This window comes from Ambystoma mexicanum, chromosome 2p, assembly GCF_040938575.1.
Source record: "Ambystoma mexicanum isolate Mex_15411 chromosome 2p, UKY_AmexF1_1, whole genome shotgun sequence".
Taxonomy (NCBI): domain Eukaryota; kingdom Metazoa; phylum Chordata; class Amphibia; order Caudata; family Ambystomatidae; genus Ambystoma; species Ambystoma mexicanum.
The window spans coordinates 173,253,613-173,278,873 of NC_090923.1; the positions used below are offsets into that span (position 1 = coordinate 173,253,613).

Below are 25,261 nucleotides of genomic sequence, written 5' to 3' on the forward strand. Positions count from 1 at the left end.
ATTACATTTCCGGGAGGTGTACGGATATAGTATAGAAACCCTTGAACCCTTCCAGGCTCACTGGTGAAGACATCCAGGTATTGATCTAATAAATCCGGGATGTCTTGTTATTGGTGATAGGGCAAGTCTAAGGGAACTAGGTCATTTTCGGATGTTTCTTCTAATAATAATACGGCCATTAGAGCGTAAGAGGTTTCCACTGGGTCATCCTTCCACCCCTTCCAGAGGTTCACATGATAGATCTGGATGTTGGACTTTCAGGCAGGTTAAGCCACCTTAAAATTGCACGGACCAGTTCTTTCTAATATTTCATATGGAGAGCATCTTGTGCTCAGAGGTGGACAAAAGTACAGCACTTTTTGACCGACAGAGAATGATCTATGTACTGCTTTCTGATGATATTGAGCCTATTGGTTTTCTTGTGCACGTCCCAGATGTTTCTGTACCAAATCTCGTTCAATAGCCATATGTTCTTTTAGGCATCATGCTGTTTGTGACATGGGGAGAACAGCCTCTTTTCTTTCTTCACAAGTTTCTCTGAGGATGTCCAGAACATCTATTGGATCACGTACAAGGTATCCCAGTTAAATCCATCTGCTTCAACCAACTTCTTGAGAACCTTTTTCAATGTTTGGTTAAACGTACCACCGAACCAGCTTTCTGGGTGGCATACCGAAGTGAGTAAACTCTTAATCTGTAGGATTTGTTTAACTTCTGCCATTAACTTGGACATAAGCATACTGCCTTGGTCTGCAAGAGATTCGTTCAGAAACCCCACCCGGGATAAGAAAAGAATCAAATGTTTCAGAATTTATTGTGACATGTTGTTCTTTAAAGGAAACACTTCCAGATACCAGGAAGCGCAATCTAGGATTTACAGGATGTACTTATTTCCCAGTTTTGAAGGCTCTAATGGCCCTATAATGTCCATCCCAATTCTGGAAAAGAGTACCTCTATGATAGGAAGAGGTTGTAATGGTGCTGGTGGTATTACATGGACAGCTGTCTTTTGGCACAGGGCACAAGTAATGACAGGTTTTTAATGCCTGTATTTACTCCCAGCAAGTAGTACCGTGGTATAATCTAGCTTTGTGTCTGTACTGCACCTAAATGTCCTGATGTTAAATGTGCATATGCCATCTCAAGAACAATCCTTGCTTTCTACTTCATTCTATTGACTCCACCCTGGCATAACGTCGCACACCATCATGGAAAGACTCTGTGGCACTCTTCATGCCCCCAGTGAGCCACTTCATTACACTACTTGACTGGCTTTGCATATGGTTATTCCATATTCTTCTCCTCTTCTTCTTCATCCCAGTATGTTTACATTTGTCACAGTAATGGCTTTAAACTAACACATGGTTCCATTATTAATGGTGGGAGAAAAGGGTGACCATGAGGTTAGGGGGTTATGTGACAGGGATTTAGTGAGGCTTTTCCCCAGGTGAATGTCCTTATCCCCAGGATGGGAGTCCTTCCATATGAGGTCCAACCACCCCTAGGGGGAATGTTGGGTAGCAGCCTCACCTCCCTAGCCTCATAGGAAAGGGCTACCCACTTGGGAAAATGTGACAATACCTGGTGACATCAGTCAAAATGGCTACGCAGCAGCAGGCAAAGTACGTTTTATTACTTTGGGAAGACTGTTTTGTGATGGGTGAAATGCCACAAACATGAGCACTACTACTTTGTTACAATATCTTTATCAACAAAATTCCATGAGCAGTGGAAAGAAAGGCACTGCTTTTTGACGATGACGTTAAGATCTGCAACAAAGATCATAGGTCCAGATGGAGTAGGAAAATGAGGCAAAAGCTAATTAACTCAGTTGTCACATAGGTGCTAAAATAATATTTAATGCAGCTGAGTGCAAAATCACCCACTTGTATGCATGCACCTGGGAAGCCGAGGGAAATGGAAATATTTCTTAGAAGGGTAGTATCATGGAGTGGGTGGCTCACACTGGCCCCCAGTGTACCCTATTTAAGTTAAAACTGGATGGATGATAGCCCCCAACTGAGCGTTTTTATTTTGATAATAGTAACATTCAATTTCTATTAGGCTGCAGATCTCTCAAGAGTATCAATCATCCGCTGTACCCACATCCTCCTACTCCAGGTTATCTTGCTCTCTTTCCCTCCTCGCCTCCCATTTGTTCTCTTTCCATTTGTGTTAGGATCATCGCACTCCAATTCTTTTTTAACTCCTCCCTTCTAACTCTACTATCTGCTATATGTTTCTACCACTGTTAACCTACTCACTTGAGATCTCAGTATCTTTTTCCCTCTGCTCCTGTTTTGTGTGACACTCGACTCTGGTACAATACCTTAGCATACTCAAACATGCGCAGATCTGTATACATGTCTAGTGCACGGCTCTCATGTCCACTCTTCTTGTACAGTTTGGCGGCCTCATGGAACTTTCCCTGGTATGCATACACGTCAGCCAGAAAGAGGTCATTGTTGGTGTCGCCACGTTTCTTCCGCTCCTGCAATGACAATACATTTGTTTATCTCTTAATACTGCTGAAGAAGTGCTAGGCATAGAAAAAAAAACGTTCAGTAAATGTATTTGAATTACAACACATTTATTGAAATAAAAACGCAAATAAGACGGCATAACAATGCAATGATGCACAGGAAGAGTTTCAAGTAGCATTGAGAAAAGGTGGGGTATTTTCTATGTTAGAATTTCATGTTATGCCTAGGACATAACAGTGTTAATGGAGTCCTAAAATAGTGTAGCAGTGTATTTCCTTCATATGTCTTACAAATCTGAACTGTTTTGCTACTAACCATAACAACCATATTGAACGGCCAAAGAATGCAACAAAAAAGCCAACTTTGTTAAGTATTTTTTAGGTGTACAACTTCAGAAAAAAATAAAAGGACCACAATGGAGGCAATGACTAGGAATAGGCAATTGTGAGCGCTATCGCCAGTCGCTGGAGACCTTTCATGTTAATGGTATTCCTCCAGGGAAATTAATGCTGAGTATAGTTCAAAAGGTTAACACAAAATTGGCAAACGCACAATTTTCTTCACCACTGTGTCAAGCATGTAGTCATTCCTTTCCACTTGAAAAAAGAAAATAATAATGCAATAGAAAACTGGGCACCATGATTCACCTTCTCAGTAATATTCACAAACCTTAATAGCTGATACAAATCAGGGCGCGGCATCACTGGGCAAGACTTCCTCCTAGTTTATACTGAAATTAAGTTATTTACAAGTAAATGGCTGCCTAGAATAAGTAAACAAATTGTATGATATAACATTTTTAGATTTAAGGGATTGTACAAGTCCTCCTCCAATTACCGGTTCCTTTGTCTCTGACCATAGAAATGGCAGCGTCACACAGTCCCAATAATAATATAATAAAATGGTCAACACCCTTTGTCAAGTTGCTGTCTTTTGGGGGTTTGGACTGACTGGAAGATGCTTCTTGCTGTTCTGACTTCTAGGAACCTGACTGATTTGCATACGGCTGGACCCCTTTTGCAAAAGTGCAAACAGGCTAAAAATCAGTGGTGTGGAAGGTTGCCCAGACAGTGTCAGTGGTTCAGATCAATTCAAAACCTTCCACCCATTACTTTCTTGCTCCCAAAACCCCTTTTTACCTTTCAGCCTGCACCACTGCCGCGACCACATGACCCTGTTTCCAGGTTACGCTGTAAGCGCATGCGTTGTTCCCTGACAAGCTGCCATTCTGTGAAAGCGCCCTGTCTGGGATTTGTTTTTTTTAGAACAAAGTGGGAAGTTCAGATATCCTAGCGCCTCCATGCCATTGCAATGGCTTTGCTCAATGCCAATATGGGCATTGATGTTACCGTACCGAGCTATGCCTGTGAGGGTTTAGTCTCCTCTGTTTCTCATGTGCGTTCTCGTCCTGTTGTCTCAACATTTTATGCCCGCACCAAAGTGGATGAGGTATTATCTATTAAAATGACACCCAATGCCCATATCTGGCTCTTATATATTCTGTATATAAAATTCTTTGTGTGCACACATTATGTTAAAATCTATCGACCATCTGATCAGCTAACGTTTTAACTGGGAACCTTCTGCAACACAAGTGGAATAAGCACTTTATGCTTAGTCAAAACAGATCCCTGAAAATAATATTGAGAATACTTTAGCTTTTCTCTTGCCCATACCAGTAGATATGTTAGAACCAGAATCCTCCCTGCAGGATCTTGTTTAATATGCTCTATTACAGCAGCTCCAGGTGCCCACCTTTTTGCAACTCGAGCATTGCTGCAACCACTTTGCAGTTGGTGATTCTTCTACCAGGTAAAAAATCCCTGCAGGATCCCTTGTGAACCTCCTGCACCATCTTCGCATGGAAGATGAACCTGGCCTTGGAGGCTTTGCAGGTAGCTGTGATGGGCTTAGTCCTTTATATATGGATGGGAAGGAGGGAAATTTGAATCAGGAGGAGCCCGGGGGCCTAGTGGACTCCCAGAGACACCCAAATAAGCCTTACCTATGCACTCCACCACTCAGTACGGGACACATTCCACCCTCAGCATACATCCCAATCTTCTGACATAATGCTGTCTTCTGTGTCCCCTGTGGTTTCAAAGCCTGCTCACTCTTTCTAGGCCCTGAACGTTGCCCCCTTCATTCCAGCATCTTGTTTCAATCGCCCTCATTTTGGCCCCTTGTAAGAGGCAAATATGCTGTTTAAAAAAAGATTCCCAAGCTTAAATATCCTATGTCAATTTCTGGGAAAAAGATACTTTTTCAGTTTAGGATGAAAATAGATTATGCACATTTCTAAAAAAAAAACAAGGAGCCTCCATTTAATTCCTGTACAATTTAAGCATTTAGTCAAATTTGTGCATAACGCTTCCTCAATCCCTTTTTCCTGTGTTTTTACTCTTATGTACACTACTCACGTGTTTTGTACATTTAATATAGACCATGCCTTTATTTTTATGTATTGTTTGAAAGAAAGGTAAAACCTTCATTTACTTTTAATACAATTAATTCATTCTATGCAGGTTACATCGACAGTAGAAATCCTGAGCTCTAGGTAAAGTGTGGCTTTACATCTATCTGCCGCTTGCCCTCCTCTATACTTCCTGTTGAATTAATACTTGCGCGGATCGCTTTATGGACCAGCTTAGAGTATAATTGGTATCTGTACATGTTTTTTTTTTTTAACACTCTTTATTGCCATTTTATTATAACAACCTCAGAACACCGCCTACCCTCCACTCTCCCCCACCCCTCAACAATTTTCCCAGTGAACCTCTGCCAAATGTCCAATCGAACGATATCAACAACTACCCGATCCCCTCCCACCCCCAAAACCCTCCCCCCTTTCAGTGCCCATAGCAGTCTGTTAATTCTCACTCCCCGTCGCGACCCCAGCCCGCAACTCTCCCTTGTCCGTGAGCAAATACCAACTAGGTGGTCCAACCAACAACACCCATTACCGTATTCTCTTTGCACTTCTGACCTCCCTGTTATTCCTTCCTGCCTCCAGTATTTTACGGAGGTCGCAGATCATTGTCTCTCGATAAATCCTCTAACAGTTGGGCCCAATGAATCGTTACATCTGTCCGCTCCGCCCCCGAGTCTGCCTTCTGTAACAATGTTAACTCTGCCACTCCCCATCTCCGCACATCCTTCCGCCACTGACTTGCCGCCGGGCCCTGCGGGGATTACCACGCTATCGCCATACGGCGCTTAGCTAAAACCAGCAAGAACCGGCCCATTTTATTCCACAGTCTGTGCTTCTTTCCCCCGGCAACTTACCCCACAAGCACATTTCCGGGTTGCAGTCCTAACTGGTTCCCAGCCCCTCATTAACTCCTTTAAGAACCTACTCCCAGTACTCAGCTATTACCTCGCACTCCCACACCATATGCCAAAATCCCGCCTGCGCTGATCCACACCAAGGACATGCATCTGAGCGCTCCCTACTCATAGCGTTGAGCATCACCAGGGTCACATATTCCCTATGTAAGATATTAAATTGGACCAACTGAAATCGGGCATTTCTGGATGTTTTTCGAACCAGTTGCCAGACCTGCGCCCATTCTTCGTCTGGTATTGGGCGCCCCATATCCATCTCCCACCTCTCCTTAACCTTTAATACCTCCTCTGCTTTCTCCTGCCGGAGTGCCCTATAAACCCGTGCAACACGCGCCCTACCCCCCCGTCGGGTCTAAAAGCACTCGAAGCACCGGACAGGGGCCTCTCTAGGAATTCCCTCTCATAATTCCGCCATTCTCCGGACCACTGCACCATACGTTAAAAAAAAGACCCTGCGGCAAATCAAACTTCTGGCACCATTCCTCGCAAGAAGCATCCTTCCCCCCTCAAAGAAATCCCCCACCCTTCTCTCTAAGTCTCCGTATTCCCATCCTCCCAATCACCTGATAAAGCGATTGGTCCACACCCCACGGAAGACCACCTTCATACCTCCCCTGCACCCCCTACCACCAATGTATTTCCTCCACGTCTCCCTCACCGCTTCAAACACTACAGTCCTCCCTATCGCGCCTACTGGGCGCCATAGTAACTCCACCGGCCTAATAGTAGGCGGCCAATTCCCTATCAATGCCTTGAGGGTTTTCCCTCCCAGTTGATTCCATGCTAGCACCGATTGCAATTGTGCCACCACAAAGTATCGCTCGTAATGAGGGAGACCTAGGCCCGCCTCCTCCCTAGTCCTTCGCAGAATCCCCAAAGACACCCTTCTGCTCCCAACACCCCACAATAGCGCCCTAATCTTGACATCCAGCATTTTAAAGAATATTTTCTTAGCCTCATACGGGATATTGGTAAAGAAGTAAAGCAGTCGTGGGAGGACCACCATTTTACAAAGTGCCACCCTACCCATCAGCGAAAGGGGCAATACTTTCCATACCTGAATGGAGTCTCCTATTCTGGATAGTGCTCGCCCTGTATTATGTACAAACGTTTCCGTAATCTCATGGAACACCCGTATCCCCAGATACTGAAATGATTCTGGGTCCCATTTTATCCCCAGCTCTGGTAGCTCCTCCACCGGCCGCCCCCTTCATGTCCCCCAGTGGGAAGAGGACCGACTTCCCCGGATTTATACGGAAGCACGACATCCTTCTGAAGTTTCGTAAAATCTCTAGCAGCTCTGGGAGGTAGATTGTGGGATTCGTCACATATAACAACAGATCGTCCGCATAAAGGGACACTACATGTTTTTGTCCCCCCACCTCAATTCCAGCTTCCCCCATCTCCTGCCGCAAAAACGCCGCCAGCGGTTCTAGGGCTAGGGCAAACAAAATTGGGGAGGCTGCGCACCCCTGCCTCGTCCCCCTTTCCAACTCCCATCTTTCAGACATCCAGTTATTGGTCCTCGCCATTGCCATCAGCTTTTTGTACAGCAGAGCCAACCACCGACGCATCTTATCCCCAAACCCAAATTCCCGCAGCACCCGAAACAGCCACTTCCACTCCAAACAATCGAACGCCTTCATGGCGTCAAACGAAGCTATCGCCATCGCCCTTCATCGCAATTTTACGGAGTCCATCATGTGATGCAGTCATGAAATATTGCCCGACGTGCTCCTGCCCCCAATAAACCCACATTTGTCCGGATGGACCAAGTCCGGCGCCACCACCGCCAACCTAGCCGCCAGAATTTTCCCCAGAATGTTCCCATCTACAGTCAATAAGGAAATGGGCCAATACGCTGCACAGTCTCTCGGGTCTTTTCCCTCCTTCAAAATTACTGTTATCACCGCTTCTCTCATCGACTCCGGGAGGCAGCCCTTCTGGAAAGCCTCCTCATAGACCAACTGCAGTTGCGGTGCCAGTAAGTCGGCAAACGTAGAATAAAACTCCACTGGGAGCCCATCGCTACCTGGCGCAGTGCCCTTCCTCATCGTACGGATCGCCCAACGGATGTCCCCCTCCCCTATCGGGGCTTCCAATTCCTCCTGCCCATCATCCCCCAGTTTTGGCAACTGCAGCGAGTCTAGAAGGTCCTCCACCTCCTCATCTACATACCCACCTTCGCTTGTGTACAATTCCCTATAGAATGCTGCAAAAATATTATTAATCTCTTTCTGAGTTCCCACTACCTCCCCCGTATTCGACCTTAACTGAGTTATTACCCGGCAAGGGTTTTCCTTGTCAATCACCCACGCCAACAATTTACCTGCTCTGTCCCCCTCCCCGTGCAACCGAGCATCACGCCTGCCGGAATCGAAATGTGACAGCTACGCCAGAGTCTCCTGATAGGACACCAGCTTCTGCGCCAACACCTCCCCCCCCTCTGCCGCCTTCCTATCCAACTCCGCCACCTGAGCCTCTGTCCACTGTAGCGTATCAGAAAGCCTTTTACGCATTCCTACCGTCATAGAGAGGCACTTCCCCCGCATTGTCGCCTTAAAGGCATTCCAGAGCACTCCCCTAGATGCCACCGAGCCTTAGTTTAGTTCAAAATACGATCTAATCCCTTCCCTGAGTTCCTCCACAAATGCCCTATCCCGCAGAGCCTCCCTCTGTAAACGCCATAACCGCCGCTGACAGTCCTCACTGGCTCCACACAGCGTTACTACCAAAGGGGAGTGGTCTGATAAAGTGCGACCCAAGTATGTCGCCTCTCCAAAGAACTGGCAATGTTCCCTTCCCGTTATCACATAGTCCAGGTGTGAATACGAGCCATGCACCCCCCGAGTAGTAGGAAAAACCCCTCTCCTCCCCGTGCTTCTCCCTCCACACCTCCACCAAATCTAATTCCTGCATTATCTCTCGAAGGGACCCCGTCATATCTTTTAGGGACCCCCCTACTTCCCGATGTATCCAACCGGTCACCCAACTAACAATTGAAATCCCCTCCCCATATTATCATCTCTCCCCTATACTCCCCAATCATACGCAGTACCGAGGGGAAATACTCCTTATCGTCCACATTTGGCGCATACGAGTTGACCGGACAGATTATTCTACCTTCCCACAAGCTCCGTGCCAACACCGCTCTACCCACCTCATCCTTCGTCACCACTTCCATTTCCAGCGGGACCCCCCTCGCCACCAGATAAGCACCCCTCGAGCCTGGGTGGAGTACGTCGTACCCACTATCTGCCCCCCCATAATTTCCTCAGTTTCCCCAACATCTCTGTACCCGCGTGCGTCTCCTGTATCAAGGCCACCTGTATCCCCTGTCGTTTCAGAAACTCCCCCACCCTCCGCCTCTTCTGATAACTCCCTAATCCCCGAACATTCCAAGTCCCAATTTTCAACCCTTCTCTCTTAGCCATATCCCCGCCGTTTCCCTGTTCAAGTAACCCCCTCCCGCTTCTCCCCAATCCCACCCCCGACATCCAACATCACCCTCATACTCCCCCCACCGCTCTTTCCCTGCTGAGTCGAGCCCTGACCCCTCTCCGGACACTTCACCCCTCCCTCCCTCGCACCCACCCCCAACTTGGTGCGTTTCCCCTCACCCCTTCCCACCGTCCCTTCTAACCTCCCCCACTCCCCCCTACCCTGAGTGCCCCTACCTCCCCCAACTCCCACCCTCCCCCCTACCCTTTCCCGTAGCCATAGACCCCCTGATCTACTCAGCCCTCCTACCTCCCCATCCATAGGGCTAGTAAACAGTGGCGTCTTATAGATTAGGGGCTCCACTACTTTCCCCCATGCCGCCTCTTCGACACTAAACACCAGCTTCTATCCACCCTGAACTCCCCAGCTGTCCCACGTTCTAATGCTCCATCCCTAACTCATTCACCCTCACCCCTGCCCATTCTCCTCCGCCCCACGGCCTCCCTTCCCCTCCAGCTCCCCCGGATGGACCCCCACCTTCTGCCCTCTTGTGTCCAGCCAGTCCCACACCTCCCTAGGGGAAGTGAAAAACCATGACTTTCCCTCCGACAACACCTTCAATTTTGCTGGAAAAATCATCATGTACTTCAAATTAAGTTCCCGTAGGCGGCTTCTCACTGCATCGAATGACCTCCTCTGACGCTGCACCTCCAATGTGAAATCTGGAAAAATTCTCAGCCTTGCCCCTCCAATTTCATAGAAGCCCGCCCTACGAGCCTCCTGTAGAATCGCATCCCGATCCCTAAAATTCATGATTTTTGCCACCATCACTCTTGGTGGGGCACCCGGAGGAGGAGGCCGTCCCGGCACCCTGTGAGCCCTCTCCACCGTGAAGAGATTGGAGAGGCCCTTAATCCCTAACACATTCAGTATCAGATTTTCCACGTAGAGCTCTGCACTAGGCCCCTCCTCCCTCTCCGGGACACCTACGAAGCAGATATTACAGCGCCTAGAGCAACCCTCCGCATCCTCCGCTCTCATTTCCAGTACCCAGGTCGCCCCCACCAGGCCCGCCACCTGGTTCTGCAACTTCCGAACATCATCCTCCACCGTACTGACTCGCTGCTCAACTTCTGTTACCCTCTCACATACTTTGCGGCGGTCCGCTCTCACAAAGGAGACATCCACCCCCACCTCCTTAATACTCTCCCGGAGGGCGTCTCTGGAGACCTGTATCGCCTCCATCAGCGAGTCCAGGGTCACAGAACTGCCCCCTCCCCCGCGGGTTCTCCCCCCACATGTCGATCCGGTTCCTCTTGTCTGTGCGTTTTATCCTTTGCCTCTGTATACTTCTCAATGCGTTGCTGGCTTTTACCCATTGTAAGGAAGGCCTTTGTAGCTCGGTCCCCTGGATGCCAAATCTACCACTTCGCAGTCCAGTGGTGCCCCAGTAGTTAGCGCTGCTTCCCTCGCCTGTATCCTTCATTGAGGCACTCCCTTATTATGAGTGGTTCCCCACCAGTGTCCCAGCCCACTGCTGCAGATCCCAGTGGGCCCTTCACCAGGTCTATTCCTTCCTCAACGGCCCGGTGTCCACTCGCCTTCCCTCTGCTCACCAGGTCCACTGACTTCAAAGGCCACAGTCACCACTTGCTGCTCCTGTATGGATCACCACCACAGTCCCCGGCGCCGACCCCTTCAAGCATTCAGTGGGGCCTGTACTCTCCTCCAAGCTGGTTGGGGGAGCTTTCCCGCCCCTCCTTCTCACCTCCAATTGTCCCCCGCCTCAGTCTCTAGGGGTCGCTCCCTCTGGCACCCGCCTGACTCTGGGGGGGCGCTCCTCCTCTCCCCCTTGTAGCGGGGACCCCCCACAATAAGAGAAATAACCAGGTGCGCCCCCTATCACTCTGCCATCGGGACCACTGCTCCCGGTCCCTGCACTGCCTCCGGGTCTTCTGGGCTTTCCGGACTGTGAGCCCCAGCTTCAGGAGCACTTCTCCCGCCGCCTCTACAGCCCCCCAAGGGCCGACCGCCTCCACTCCGGGAGAAGGCAGGACTTTGTTGGCACACAGCTGCCAGGCGGCCCTCCTCCCCGGCTCTCCTCCGCGGCCCTGCGGGATCTCACCGCTTCCCGAGGCAGCTGGCCCCAGCACACCGTCCGTCGGGACTGCCTCCAGGGGCACCTCTTCAACTCACGCTCAGCTCGCCCCGGTACCCGCTCCTTTTTCCCGTCCCGCTCACTGGTCGCCGGCCTCCCCAGCCCCCAGGGGCCGATCGCCTCCACCCTGGGGAAAGAGCCGGGCTCCGTCGCCTCTCCACTTCCAGACGGGTCCTCTTCTCTATTACCGCATCGCTGCTCCCGCCAGGAGGGGGAATCAATGCAGCGCCGCTCGCCGCCACGTCAAAAACAGCTAATCCTGGCTCGCCTTCACCGCTGGAGCCGCTCCCGTCACCTCCAACCTAGGCAGACCACGGCCGTCCTCCTGACTCCATTGCAGGGGCCATCTTGGATGCTCCTTCCCGCCGAGGGCCGCGAAATTTCGGACAGCTGTGCTGAATGCGTCTCACCTCATTCACGCTTCAGGGTGAGACATCCCCGTCTCCAACCCCCCAGCTTCTATCCCCTTCAGACTAGACTGCGTCGGGCGGAGGTTTTACATGCAGGATTTTGCCCGGATTCTTTCGGCAGCACGAGAGCTCTGCGGGCTCACATGCACATCATTCGGCGGTTAGCCACGCCCCCCTATCTGTACATGTTTAATTTCTATGCTATTATCATTGTTCACTGTTCTGTTTTGTGCAATGTGATTCATCAGTAATATCTGGTCCATCTTCCATTACCCAACTTAAGTTCCAATTACTGACTTACTGATGTTTTTAAGTTCTTACTGTTTGTGTACGTTCAATTCAGAAACTTTCACAAGTCATACATATCAATGCTTTAAAGTTGATGGCATTTATACAGACTTTACAAACATCATCTGCTGTATAGACGAAGTTGAGTATTGGACTTTGAAGAATGGACTCCACTTGAACACTAGCAAGTTTGAAGTAATGTTGCTAGGCCCCAAACAAAAACCTCAGAATTTCACCCAATTTTCCTCCTCACCATTTTTATTGGGCCTTCCCTTTACATATGCCAAAAAGATTTTTTAAAGATTTTTATTTAAATCTCAGCTTTATTTGACAAGCCGATTTAGAACTCAAAAGCCAAATTGGATAAGTTGCTATTAATTATATTGTTTATTTTTTATAGTGTAAACCAATCTCCAGAGCAGCAATGTCACCTTAGATGGCTCACTTATTAATCCAAATTGGAATATGCCAATGCCTCAGGAATGTGGCTTCCTGAGTACCAACTTGATGAATCTCCAAAAAGTAAAAATGCTCCACTTCGTATAGTCTTTCATATGCCCAAACCTGAACCCATTTCCTCTTGCCAACAACCAGTTATTTGTACATTTTCATTTTTAGTATTCTTTTCCAGAGATATTTTTATAACGAAATGCTACTATGTGTATTTTTATGGGCAGAGAGTTCACTGCATGCTAGAGGGAAAGTAAAATGAGACATGTACCGGGGACAGCGAATAGGCAACAGACCTAAATGGAAAATACATAAAGGGTCTATTGCTATAATCTATACAGGACAATATATATATTAATTATCTGTGACATTCTCGGGAGAGGCAGGATGGGGTCAGTCAGTAGGAGACATTCCTTTATTGGATTGCAAGTGGCATTAGAGTTGGCACTTGAACAACTCCATTGATGGTTGCTTTGATGGTGGGAGAGCATCTCACTGGAGGAAGGAAGGAGCGGAACTGGGAGGAAGCACATGGAGCTTCAGAGGGAGAGGTCATGGCCAACGAATCAACAGACAACGCAAAGCCAAGGTGTAAGATTAACATGTTTTATTAGGAATAATAACTAAGATATTGTGCTTATTTTAGCCCACTTCATGGGATTCTTACTTTAAGTACACTAGATCAGGCTCTTCTTTGGACCATAGTCTCAAGTTTTTCCCTCTTACCCAAAAATAGATCTGCATTCTTGGCAGAAAAACATTCACTCACAGTCTCTGGGGTTTTAAGTGGCCCACACACCTTTCTTGACAATTTTTCAAGTCTTTCTATTGTCAGATCAGTCCACCTGGACTTGTACCAGGTATCACAATCTCAGGTGCCTAGTATCGTCTAGACTGGGTCTGCCATCAGACCCTTTCTTCTCTGGAGTTGAAAGCCGGTGTTCCTCCTTTCCCCCACCCTTAACAGTGGTGAATTGGCTCCATTGGTTATTCTTCCAGTCCTGCAACTGTAACCTGGTGGCTCTCCCCAGTTTCCCTATTATGCTCAGGATTTTAGGCATTCACTCTCACTCCCATCTACTCTCCCCTCCACCCAATCTTCCTCCTCTCTTTCTCTGCTCCTATCTTTCATCCTCCCCTCAATGGCTCTATCTCTTAATTACTGCTTCTTGACACTCAGCCATACTTTCACTACCCCTCTCTTTCTTCTGCCTTTTTACTACCTCCTAAACTCATATCTCTTCCATTTCATTCTTTTCATTAACCTCCTCCCCCATACGCTTTCTATACCACCTTCATCATTCTACTTTGTATTGGTGCTCCCACCCTCGGCATTGTTCTCTTCTTGGACTTCCTCCTCGCAAGTGGTGGTAGCCAGCCCCATGGGTCACCCCTGGTCCAGACCCTAGCCTCCAGCCTGTTATTCGTTACATAACCCCCCTCCCCCTTTTAAACTACCATTAGGACAAATCTGTTAGTGAGGAAGTTTTGTTATGGTTCTTCTATAAAGTGCCAGGGCTATTCTCGAAGTGGCCGACAATGTCAGAAAAAAAATGCTGAATGCACGAAAAAGGAATGGAAAACCCCCCTGAATCCCATTATATCGAACAGGGGCTGTGGGGGTGTCCCCCCATTTCCCATGTTAGTTATAGTGGGATTCGGGGGCTGCGGGTGTGTCGCCCGCTTCCTAAGGATGAAGTGCGGCGAGGATCAATAACATTTTATTTTTTAAACGAAAAGGACCCTGCGATAGCAGTCGCTACCCATTATAGGGGTTGGATACATATATCGCAGGGGGAAGGAGCAACGGAAGGACTGGAGAGTAGAGAAGGTAAGTGGCAATAAGCAAGGTAGGCAGGGACTGGGGGTTGTGGGTAGGAGGAACGCAGGATTTGGAATTTTCGTTGTGCACGGTTTCCAACTTTGAACAATTTCACGGTTTTCTTTTCCACTACAAATATATCTGACTATTCCCAGGTCTCCAGATACCCACCTATCGATCAGCCAAACCACATTGCCTAGTTCATGGTTGTGGCAAAGAGAATGGTTGTGTCGTGTAAAAAAGACAGGCCTCAAATTTTGATTAGACCATGTTAGAAATCCTTTACTTCAATAGCCACAGCACTGCGGAAGATAGTCTTGAAGGTCTCATTAGGTGGTGGGCGGTGATGGGGCAGTAATTCCACCAGATGGAAATACCGTTAACGCAAAATTACCACCACATTCAAGGTGACGGGAGCACGTGCACATCATCAGCGGTCACAGCAATTCCGTCCAGTGGAATTACAGCCGTAAATCAACTTTGGACCCTCTGGACCACAAAGCCAAAGGCACTGCTTTCCACACGGCCCTATAAGAAATGCAGTTTACTCAAATTGTTAATGCCCATACCCACTTTAAAGGCAGAATTCTTGACTGGATCCTAACATTAAATGTTAACCTATCTCTAGAAGGTATATCCGAAATTACACGGTTGGATCACCACTTAATCTGCTTCAACATATTGACACCAAATACTCAGGATGCACCCCTTCCTTCGCCCAGCCCCATTATGGTGAGAAACACCCAAAAACTCACAGTAGAAAATCTTGTCCCTGTTTTGTTCAATGCACTTGAGACACACACTATTACTAACCAAAACTCAGATAGCATCTCCCTGATCTACCATACCTGTCTGAAATCAACCATCGATGACGTAGCCCCACGTAAATCTAAAATCTAAAATCCCCCACAGCACCAAACAAAGTAATTTCTGGTTCAATGTAGAACTCATTGTCCTTCGACGAAATAAAAGAGCCCTAGAACATCTATCTAAAAAACTGCTGACTATAAATGATCTCCAAGCTGCTAACAAAAATACAAATCAGCAGTTATATCCCAAAAAGCAAATTTCTTGAACATGCGCATAAACAATGCAGCCTCCAATAGTAAAGTGCTATTTACTATTATTAGAGAGCTGGAAGCACCCATCCCCTATGTCACCCCCATTAACTCTAGTAAAGCCTAGTGCACTACCTTCCAGAATGCACTAGCCTCCAAAATTTGTACAAGAAAAAATACTAGCTAAAAGAAAACTATTGGCCAGTAAAAGCCTGCATTCCTTCGCTACTATCGCCAGCGATGACAACAGCCACCCACTTCAACTTCACCACCGTCTCCCAAGACCAGGTCCTTAACACCATCTCCACATTGAGACTCTCCAACTGCAAAGGACACAGCTTCGCTGCGCACCTAGTCAAGCTCTGTGCCCCCACCCTAGCCCCCATCATTACCAAATTCATAAATGCTTCCTTCACTGCCAACTCGGTCCCCACCAGTATCAAAGAAGCCTGGGTTACTCCTCTCCTGAAAAAACCCTCTCTGGACCCCACTATACCCACTAATTACAGACCCATAACCACAGTTCCAGTCTTCTTAAAGTCCTACCCATACTTAGGCTTGGAATTTGATGCTCAGCCTTATTATGATTCGATAATCTACCATAAAAAGAGACGAACCAAATGACTTACCCTCCAAGCTTGCATGTTTGCCAGGGGAACCGCAGGTTATAGCATGGCTGGTATTGTAAAGTTATATCAGCAATGCTTTGTCCAGGCCATCCTCTATGGCTTAGAGGCATTAGCTACATAGGACCTGAATTGGCTAAACAAACTCGAGGGCCACTAGTGGCGTACAGTACTGGGTCTGGGCCCTTCATGCCCTATGGAATATCTCCGATTGGAACTAGGCTTTACCTCATTGAGGGGTATGGCCCTGCGTGCCCGGGGATCTATCTAAAAGCGTGTGCAGCCCCATCTGCAAATTATTCGCCATGGCTGGATGCAATTATGACTCTGAGAGGGTCCAATGAGGGTTTAACTTCAAAAACTTGAATGAAACCCTCTTCTCTGAGATTGACTGTCCTTTTGCTAAAAAGAGAGACATGCCGTTTGTCCACTTGAAAAAATCTTTTGAACACAAATTGAACAGATGGGATTGGTGTGGGAATTATACCCATCTGTCTAGGCTAAAACAGTATGAGGCAGTGTTTCACATTGTACATAGAAATCAGAACACCCAACCTTATCTATTGTTATGCCTGGCCCGAAGTAAGGCATTTCATTCTAAGGTTGCGTATAAATCAACTCCCAGTACTAGCAGTACTAGCAGTTACGGGCCCCTGCTTAGGGCCCCTGCTTAGGGGTTACCCTAGAATATAGGACCTGCCGCGTATGTGGTCGATCAGGACTCATGGAGTCAGCCAGACACATCCTCACCCAATATCTTAATCTAGGGCCGCTGTACATGTGTATGCTTGGCAGACTGGTAAACAGGTAAGAGGCTATTACTGCAGATTCTTTTTGGGACTATTATCTCAACTCCAACACTATCTCAGTACAGCTTGCTTTTTTTAGGGTATGGACACATGCCAAGACCCTTTTAACTAACTAAAGATACCATGGTCTCTACACCAGGGAGCATCTATGGAAAGTCTCTGATTTTGCTGTATCACTTGGACATTAATACATCTTTTCTGTAGCTATATCTGCATTTGGCTGAAGGAACTACTGGTTGATTTAACTGATGAACCTGCATTTGCTTGAAGGAATTACTGGTTGATTTGACTGACGTATTTGGAATTGAACAGAAGCTATGTCATCCATTCCCTTATCCGAGTTTCAACAGAGTCAGCTCTACCCGCCCCAAAAGAAGTCAACATGCAAACCAACTGTAAGTCACGCTCATCAAAAGAGCTAACGCCGGAGGTCTAGGTTTCCCCCACAAAGCTCCCAAACTATGGAATGCTCTCTCTAGCGAGCTTAGAGAAGAAACATCCCTCCTCATCTTTCGCAAAACACTCAAAACTACTCTGTTCAACTAACCCTGCTTCGCACTCATAGCTAAATCTATAAATATTCCTCTCTGCTGTTCTATTAACCACTAGCCATGCATGCTATCAACATCTATTGTTTCCAATGTTAGCTAAACATGTAACTAATATCATCTGTAACCATTGTAACCACCATATATAATATGTCCTGTAACCACAAGTAAAGCTACCCTGTAACCACTAAGCTAAGCTGTGGCATGTAACCAATATACTCTCCACATTCTTTGTAACCAGCAAGTCTGTACTTTGTAACAGCGCCACGATGCCTAAGGGCTGCTGTGCGCTCTATAAATGCTAATAAATATATAGATAAATAAAAGACGAGCGCTTGGGGGGCGTGGCTTGGGAGCCATGTGAAAAGACGCGTCTGTACGGGGGCTCCCGCAGATCCGTACATTATCCGACTGAAAACCGTGCAAGGACCGATGCGATTCGGTTGAGAAGGTGCGGACTGCGTACATGAAGTTCAGCTGCACGTGTGGATACATTTTTATCCGGGCCCGCACTGAGGAAGTGTGATTAGAGGCCGGGTGAGGAATTGGAGGCGAGACCTCGAAGGACGAGAAAATGGCCGCCGCCGTTTGACGAGGGGACAAAGGAGTGGGGGATCGGGACCACAGTGGCGGTTTCCACAACGCACGTTCGCCCTCGGGGCGTTACGAAGGGTGCAGCGCAACCCGGCCCACCTTGGGACAGCGGTGGACAACAACAGTCGCGAAGATGGTCGGGTGAGCCGGAGAACAAAGGATCCCCAAGACGGAATTGGGGCGAGTGGGCACAGTGCCTCCCTGCCCTGGACCTGAGCGTGGCCCTTCTGACGGGAGACATGTCGAACAAGCTCCTGAGAGCAAAGAACAAACAGCCCACGCTCGACGAATACGCCAAGACGCCGCCCGGCCCAGACGGAGCCAGGAGCAAGGAGAAGGCTCAGGCCAAGGAAATGGCCGTCGGGGGTGCGAACCAAGATGTCCTCGCTGCGATCGCGGACCTGAAAGCGATGTGGGAGACCAAGCTCCAGCTCGCAGTGGCCGAACTGAAAACTGCGATGGAACTACAGGTTGGGGCGGTGCAGGAGGACGTGAACCTCCTAAGGCACGACGTGCGAGCCCTGGCAGAGCGCACAGAGACCTTGGAGAAGGAGATGGGCCCTACCGCGGCGGACTGCGCCGCGCACAAGCGTGATCTCCATGCCTTGGTGCAACGTGTGGGTAACTTGGAGAGTAGGGCTGAGGAGGCGGAAGGACGCGCCCGGAGAAACAACGTCCGCATTGTGGGCCTACCGGAGGGGGCTGAGGGCCAAAGTCCCACGGAGTTTATTGAAAACTTGTTGCTGCAGGAGATCACGGGGGGCGCCCTGTCGCAGGGGTTTGCGGTGGAGAGAGCGCACAGGGCCTTGACTAGGAGGCCACCGCCGGGAAATCCGCCCAGGCCTGTGATCGCCAAGATCCTCAATTACCGGGACCGGGAAAGGATCCTTGAATACTTTCGCAAGGGGGGCACTATACGACGAGGAGAGGCGACCATAACTGCTTACCCCGATTATACCCTGCAGGTACAGCGCAGTCGCATGAACTTTGGAGCGGTTAAGAGGCGATTGCGGGAGGCTGGGTATAAATACATGTTACTCTACCCGGCCAAACTGAAGGTTCTCTTTAAGGGCAAGATGCTGTTTTTTGCCACTCCGGAGGATGCCATGGAGTGGCTGGACGCGCAAAACTGCCCTCAGGAGCCAAATGTTCAGACGGCTGCTGGAACGGGACGAGATAAGTGACGCTGCGGGCCCGGTTGGGCTATGAACATTGGGACTGGAATATAGTCTGTGAGAACGTGTACGCGTTAGGTGTTGGAAATATGGTCCGCGTGCACGGATACGAATGCGAGGGAGAGGAGCCTCCAGGGGCCGTTCTTTGTACCCCAGTTTGAGTTTAGGTTAGTCACTGCTAGTGGGGTGACACCCCGTCGGGTTCTCTGCTTGGGTTTCCAGAGAGAACCGAACACGGGGATGCCTGAGATCCAGGGATGGAGCTGGGCAGTTGGTTGGGTTAGGGGTGTGGGGTGTGTTAGTTTTTATATGAGCCTGGGGGTGGAACTGGGAATGGGTGTCTGCGAGGTGGGGGGGAGGCGGGAATCCCTGGAAGGGAGGTGGGAGCTACTGATAGACCATGGGGGACCTTAGGATGCTAACGTGGAACGTTAGAGGGCTTAACAGCTACCTAAAGCGAAACAAGGTCATGTTGTACCTGAAGAGGCAAAAGATAGATGTGGCCTTGTTACAGGAGACGCATCTGACACGGGAAAGATTGGAACTAGTGGGAAGGAAGTGGAAGGGGACAGTAGTGGGATCTACATATTCTGCCTATGCTAGAGGAGTGCTGGTTTGGGTGGCACCACATGTCCCGTTTAAGCTGCTTGGTGAGGTTGTGGAGTCTGATGGGAGGCTGGTCATGGTAAGGGGGCTTGTGGAGAACAAAGTAGTGTGTATTATAAACACTTATGCTCCCAACCAGGACACGGCGACATACTTTAGGACGCTGTGCACGAGACTTAGCGATGGGATGGGGGGTACGGTGATTTGGGGCGGGGACTTCAATTGTGTTCTGAACCCTAGGGAGGATAGGTCGGACGACAAGATAGTCAAGCCCAGCCCGGCGGCTAGAGTATTGCAGACGTTGCTGGCGGACTTTGGCCTGGTAGATGTTTGGAGAGCGAGTCACCCTGGCGTGAGGCAATACTCGCATTATTCGGCCCCGCATCAACTGCACACGAGGCTGGATTACTTCTTTGTCACTCCGGACGTTGTCGCGGAGTGCGACCAGATAGACTACAGGGCGAGAGTCCTCTCGGACCACTCACCCCTGGTCTTGCGATGGCAGCTTTACCCCCCACGAGCGCGCATTCCAACATGGCGCCTTAGGGCGGAAGCGCTCAAGGATCCAGTCTTCCGAGAGGATATGAGGGAGGAGATAACTGCTTACTTTGAGGTGAATACAGGGAGTGTTAAGTCGGATGGTACTTTATGGGAGGCCTTTAAGGTTGTAATGCGGGGGGTCGCCATTGCGAAGTCCAAGGGGTTGATGGGGGGAGTCCTGGCCGATCTGCATATGGCCGAGATTGAGTTGGAAAGAGAGTTGGAGGAGGGTGGAATCGATACTGAGGCGGTCTCTACCCTGCAGCAGAGGTGTGCGGAACATTGGGACAGGCTCTGTAATCTAAACTACAGAAAGTATATTGCGAGACTACATGCAGGGGGGGACAAAACGGGCAGGCTTCTAGCTTGGCTTTATAAGAGCGAGACCCCGAGGTCCCCGATCCGATCGGTGATCACTGAAAAGGGTGAAGAGGTGGATACCCAAGAAGGTGTAAATGGGGCATTCGCGGAATATTATCAGGCTTTATACGAGGATCGTGAGGGGGGGAGCCGGGAGGAGATAGATGAAGTACTCGAAGACATAGGTCTGCCCAGGATAAGTGATGAAGAGCGAGAGGAGTTGGATGCTCCGATCACTCTGGAAGAGTTGAAAGAGATTGTGAGGCAGTTACCCACTTGCAAGGCCCCAGGGGCGGATGGGTTCCCCAGTGAATTTTATAAAGCGTATGGAGAGGAGGTGCTCCCGCCCATGCTGGAGATGCTTAATGAAGCGTTCGAGGTGGGGCGGCTGCCTGAATCGCTCAGGGAGGCGATTATAATACCGCTCCCCAAGCCCAATAAGCCGGGACACGGTTGCGGCTCCTATCGGCCCTTGTCGATGCTGAACCAAGACAGCAAGATCCTAACAGCTGTCCTGCCGGCCAGAATGCGGAGGGTGATCGGCAAGTTGATCCATCCTGACCAAACGGGCTATGTCCCGAACAGGAATTTCACTTACAATCATAGACGCCTTCACAGGGTGGTTGAGGGGGGATGTAGTGACGAGAGCGAAATGGCGATAGTGGCGTTGGACGCGGTTAAAGCGTTCGACTCTGTTCGATGGCCGTGGTTGCTGGCGGCTTTGGGACGGTTTGGACTGGGACCAGGCTACATTAGGTGGGCCGAGATGTTATATAGCGCACCTCTGGCCAGGGTCCGCACGGGCGCAGTGGTGTCAGACAGATGGCAGTTGGGCAGAGGCACTAGGCAGGGGTGTCCTTGGTCCCCAATGTTGTATATATTGGCCCTCGAACCCTTAGCAATTTACCTTCGGCAGCAGTATGACCCGGTGGGTATTGAGGTGGGAGGGGAGTGTCACCTTATATCCCTGTATGCAGACGATATGCTGCTATACCTGAAATACCCGGAAGAGAATTTGCAGTATGTCTTGGAGGTAATGGAGAGGTACGCCTGGCTGTCCGGCATAGCAGTAAACCCCCAGAAATCTTTACTATTTCCGCTGGGCGGTTATGTGGGGACACCCGTGGAGAGGTTGCCGGTGCTGCAGATCCCGTGGGCAACGCGCTCCTTCCGGGACCTGGGTATTGACGTGTATCACACGACCGAGGAAGAACATAAGCATAATACCGAATTAACTGTGGGGAGGATTGAGAAGTGCATGAGGTTCTGGGAAAGATTGCCTTTAGCGATGATGGGCCGGGGAGCTATGCTCAAGATGGTGGTGCTGCCCAGGCTTTTGCACTACTTTAATAACATCCCTTATATGATACCTAAGAAGTTTTTTGTGAGGTTACATAGTGTATGTAGGGATTTCCTATGGCACGGAACACGCAATAGAGTTGCATTGTGGAAACTGCAGAACTTTTACGAGAAGGGTGGCGTGAAACTGCTGAACTTCGAGGCCTATTATGTGGCTGCGCAATTGCAATATGTGGCCAGGTGGCTCTCGGATGACGAGACCCCTGAACACAGGCTGCTTGGGAGGGACTGTTCCCCCTTTTATTTGCGGGAGGTGATCTGGGTGGCCAATGCCTGTATGAGGGAACGTCCTAAGATGCTGGCCTTGGGTAGGGACATGTGGCGGCGAGCCTGCCGGATGATGGGCGACCCCTCGCCGTGTGTGCCGCAGCTACCACTGGTCGCACAGACGGGCAGCTAAGAGCAATCCTTCGGACATACTGGGAATCAGTGGGGTTGGTCACCATGGGAGACATCTGGGAGGGCGGGGCCCTAATGGAGTTCGAGGAACTAGAGGCGGTGTCGGGGCTGCACACGGGTCAATACGTAACATATCTTAGGGTGGTGCGGGAGATCCGGAGTATGTGGCCTGACGCTACCTTGGCCGATGAACCGGATGCTACGTTGGAGATAATATACGACACATCGGAGGGTGGGCATGAGGTCTCCAGGTTGTATGAGATGTTAATGACAAAGGTTGGGAAGGATTTGGGGCACTTGCGACTGGAATGGGAAGCAGAGATGGGGGCCCCGATGGCGGATGGGTTGTGGGAGCGCGCCTTGGGGTACCACAAAATGGTATCGAGGAACGCCAGGTTTAAGCAGATACAGCTCTATATTACGCACAGGGCATATATGACCCCCCTGAGAATATCCAGATTTCGGGATGCTGGGCGCCAGGCGTGCCCCAAGTGTAACGAAGAGAATGCGGACATGATACACATGTTCTGGGCGTGCCCAGTGATCTCAAGTTATTGGGGTGAAGTGGCGCAGAGGCTGGCGGGAAGGGGTATTATACTCGAAGTGGATTCAGCCTGGGCCTGTCTGCTGGGGGGGTATCCCAGAGCGCGTAAGCTCCGACACGTTGAGAAACTTAAAGATCTGGTATATGTGCTTGCCAAACGTAGGATTGCCATGGGGTGGAAGGAATGTCATAAGCCACTAGTTGAGGTCTGGTGGCGAGATCTCCAAAAATGGGCAGATGCTGAGACAGCGGCGTGGCGGGATGCCTGTATGGTAGGGGAGGAGGAAGAAACGGGCTCCCTCACGGCATGGAAGTCATTGATAGCCGAGCTGTTTGGGACAAGGTCGGCCTCGGCTGGATCTGAGGGCGATGAGGCCCCACCGCACGGAGCGTATACCGATGGCGGACACCACACAGGCTCATAGGGGGGAGGGTTGGGGATTGTATTTTTGTTGTTTGTTGTTTTTTATTTATGTTCTGTTGTATTGTTGTTTGGTTTACTTAAAATAAAATAAAAATATATTTAAAAAAAAAAAAAAAGACGAGCGCTTGGACAAAAAAGAAGCGACCATGTATCGCATGTCAGGAGAGAAGCACACTGGCTACCCACACAAGCGAGAATTCTGTTCAAATCCCTCATCATTACGCACAAATGTATTACTAAAGAGGCCCCTACCTATCACATTAATAGTGTCACCCAAAAAAGAGCAACTAAATCACTAAGATCAGGCTCTAGCTCACACCTCTTCATCCCTAGATTCAAGAACTCTAGGGCGGGGGTTGTCGGCTCCCCAGTAGCAGCTCCAAAAATCTGGAACTCTCTCCCACTGAATATCAGAAACGAGCCCTCCTACCCCTGCTACAAGAGGCTTATTAAAACATGGTTATTCAACAAATTCTAACCTGTGGGAGCGCATCCAGAAATACCTAGACTAATACTGTAATTATTTTCTCCTCGAACCATATTGTTTGTATAATGACAAATGCTGTAACCAATCCCATCTGTATTTACCTCCTCTGTAACCAGATAAGCTTGCCTATGTAACTATGTAACCTACGCCGCAATACCTCTGGGTTTGGGCATGTAACAAATGCTATAAATAAATTCTGCTAGGCATCGACAGAATTACTGTTACCACTGCCCAACTCAGCGCTATTTCCAACGGCAGAATAGCTGCCTGGCAGAAATTGCATCATTGCAGGAACAGGAAGCCTGGCGGCTGCCATTTTTGATAGTCCAATCAACCCTAAATCTCGCATTTCCCGGTGCAATCTGAAGAGTACAGTTGTGTTGAACATGTCACAGGAAAAAGGGGAAGGCAAGGTGGCAGAGATGTGGCTGCGAAAAGAGAAATTCAGCAAGGGGAAACTGCAGGTCCTGATGGCCTTATTATGAGGAGGTGGTTGCTGGCTCCAGACAGCAGAGGCCCTCTGGCCAAACGAAGGCAGCCATCTGGGCCAGCATCTCGGACAAGGTTGTGGCAGTGGGAATTGTCCCACGGGACAGTGAGGACTGCTAAAATAGATGGAACGACTTCAAGGCCAGGGTCCGCAGCCTCATTGCCAACCACAGGCGTTAGACCTCCGCCACAGAAGCCGGCACCGGCGAACCAATTGTCCTGACCCCATTGGAAGAAAAGGCCAGCAGCATCCTCCACATGGGAGGGATAGAGGGCGTCAGCAGTGCCAAAGTGGGAGCAAACAGCTAAGGAGATGCTGGCATGGGCGTAATTTTAGGGAGGCGGGGGTGTTTGTCCCCCCCAACTTTCATGGCACACCATTTTGTCCCCATTGATTTGGCTGGGGCACCTTTTCTTCAGATGTCCCCCCCCCCCCAACATTTTCAGCAAAGTTACTCCACTGGATGCTGGTGAGTCTCTAGGTTTCCCCTCCCATGAGAAGAATGCACTGTGCAAAGGCATGTGTCTTCCAGCATAGATAGACCCAATGGTCAGGGGAATGGGCAGCCACATGGCAATCTGTACAAAGGCACAGTGACTACATGGATGTGCTAGGGATGGTTGGATACTGTTGAAATACACATGCACCATAGGAGAAATGTGCATATGAAGCCATGGAACCATGAGAAGCATCAATGTGTGCTGTGAAAGTTCAAGTTGCAAAGTGTCTCCCCCCACTCCCTCTGCGCCACCACATCAACAAGCCATGTTGGCATTCCAACAGGCAAAGAGCACATGCATGTAACAAATACACCCTCACCAGACACTACTCGCACCTTGCATGAG

The 25,261-nt window shown here is 49.3% G+C and overlaps 1 protein-coding gene across 4 annotated transcripts in view; it reads right to left on the minus strand.

Annotated features, from left to right (window-relative positions):
• The window catches only part of IFT122 (intraflagellar transport 122), a 1,464,758-nt gene that overhangs the window by 628,113 nt on the left and 811,384 nt on the right, over window positions 1-25,261 (minus strand). For all 4 annotated transcript variants that reach the window (XM_069643447.1, XM_069643448.1, XM_069643450.1 and 1 more), the window contains exon 17: window positions 2,330-2,491. In XM_069643447.1, coding sequence (XP_069499548.1) covers window positions 2,330-2,491 — 162 coding nt within the window. The remainder of the gene's footprint in view (window positions 1-2,329; window positions 2,492-25,261) is intronic.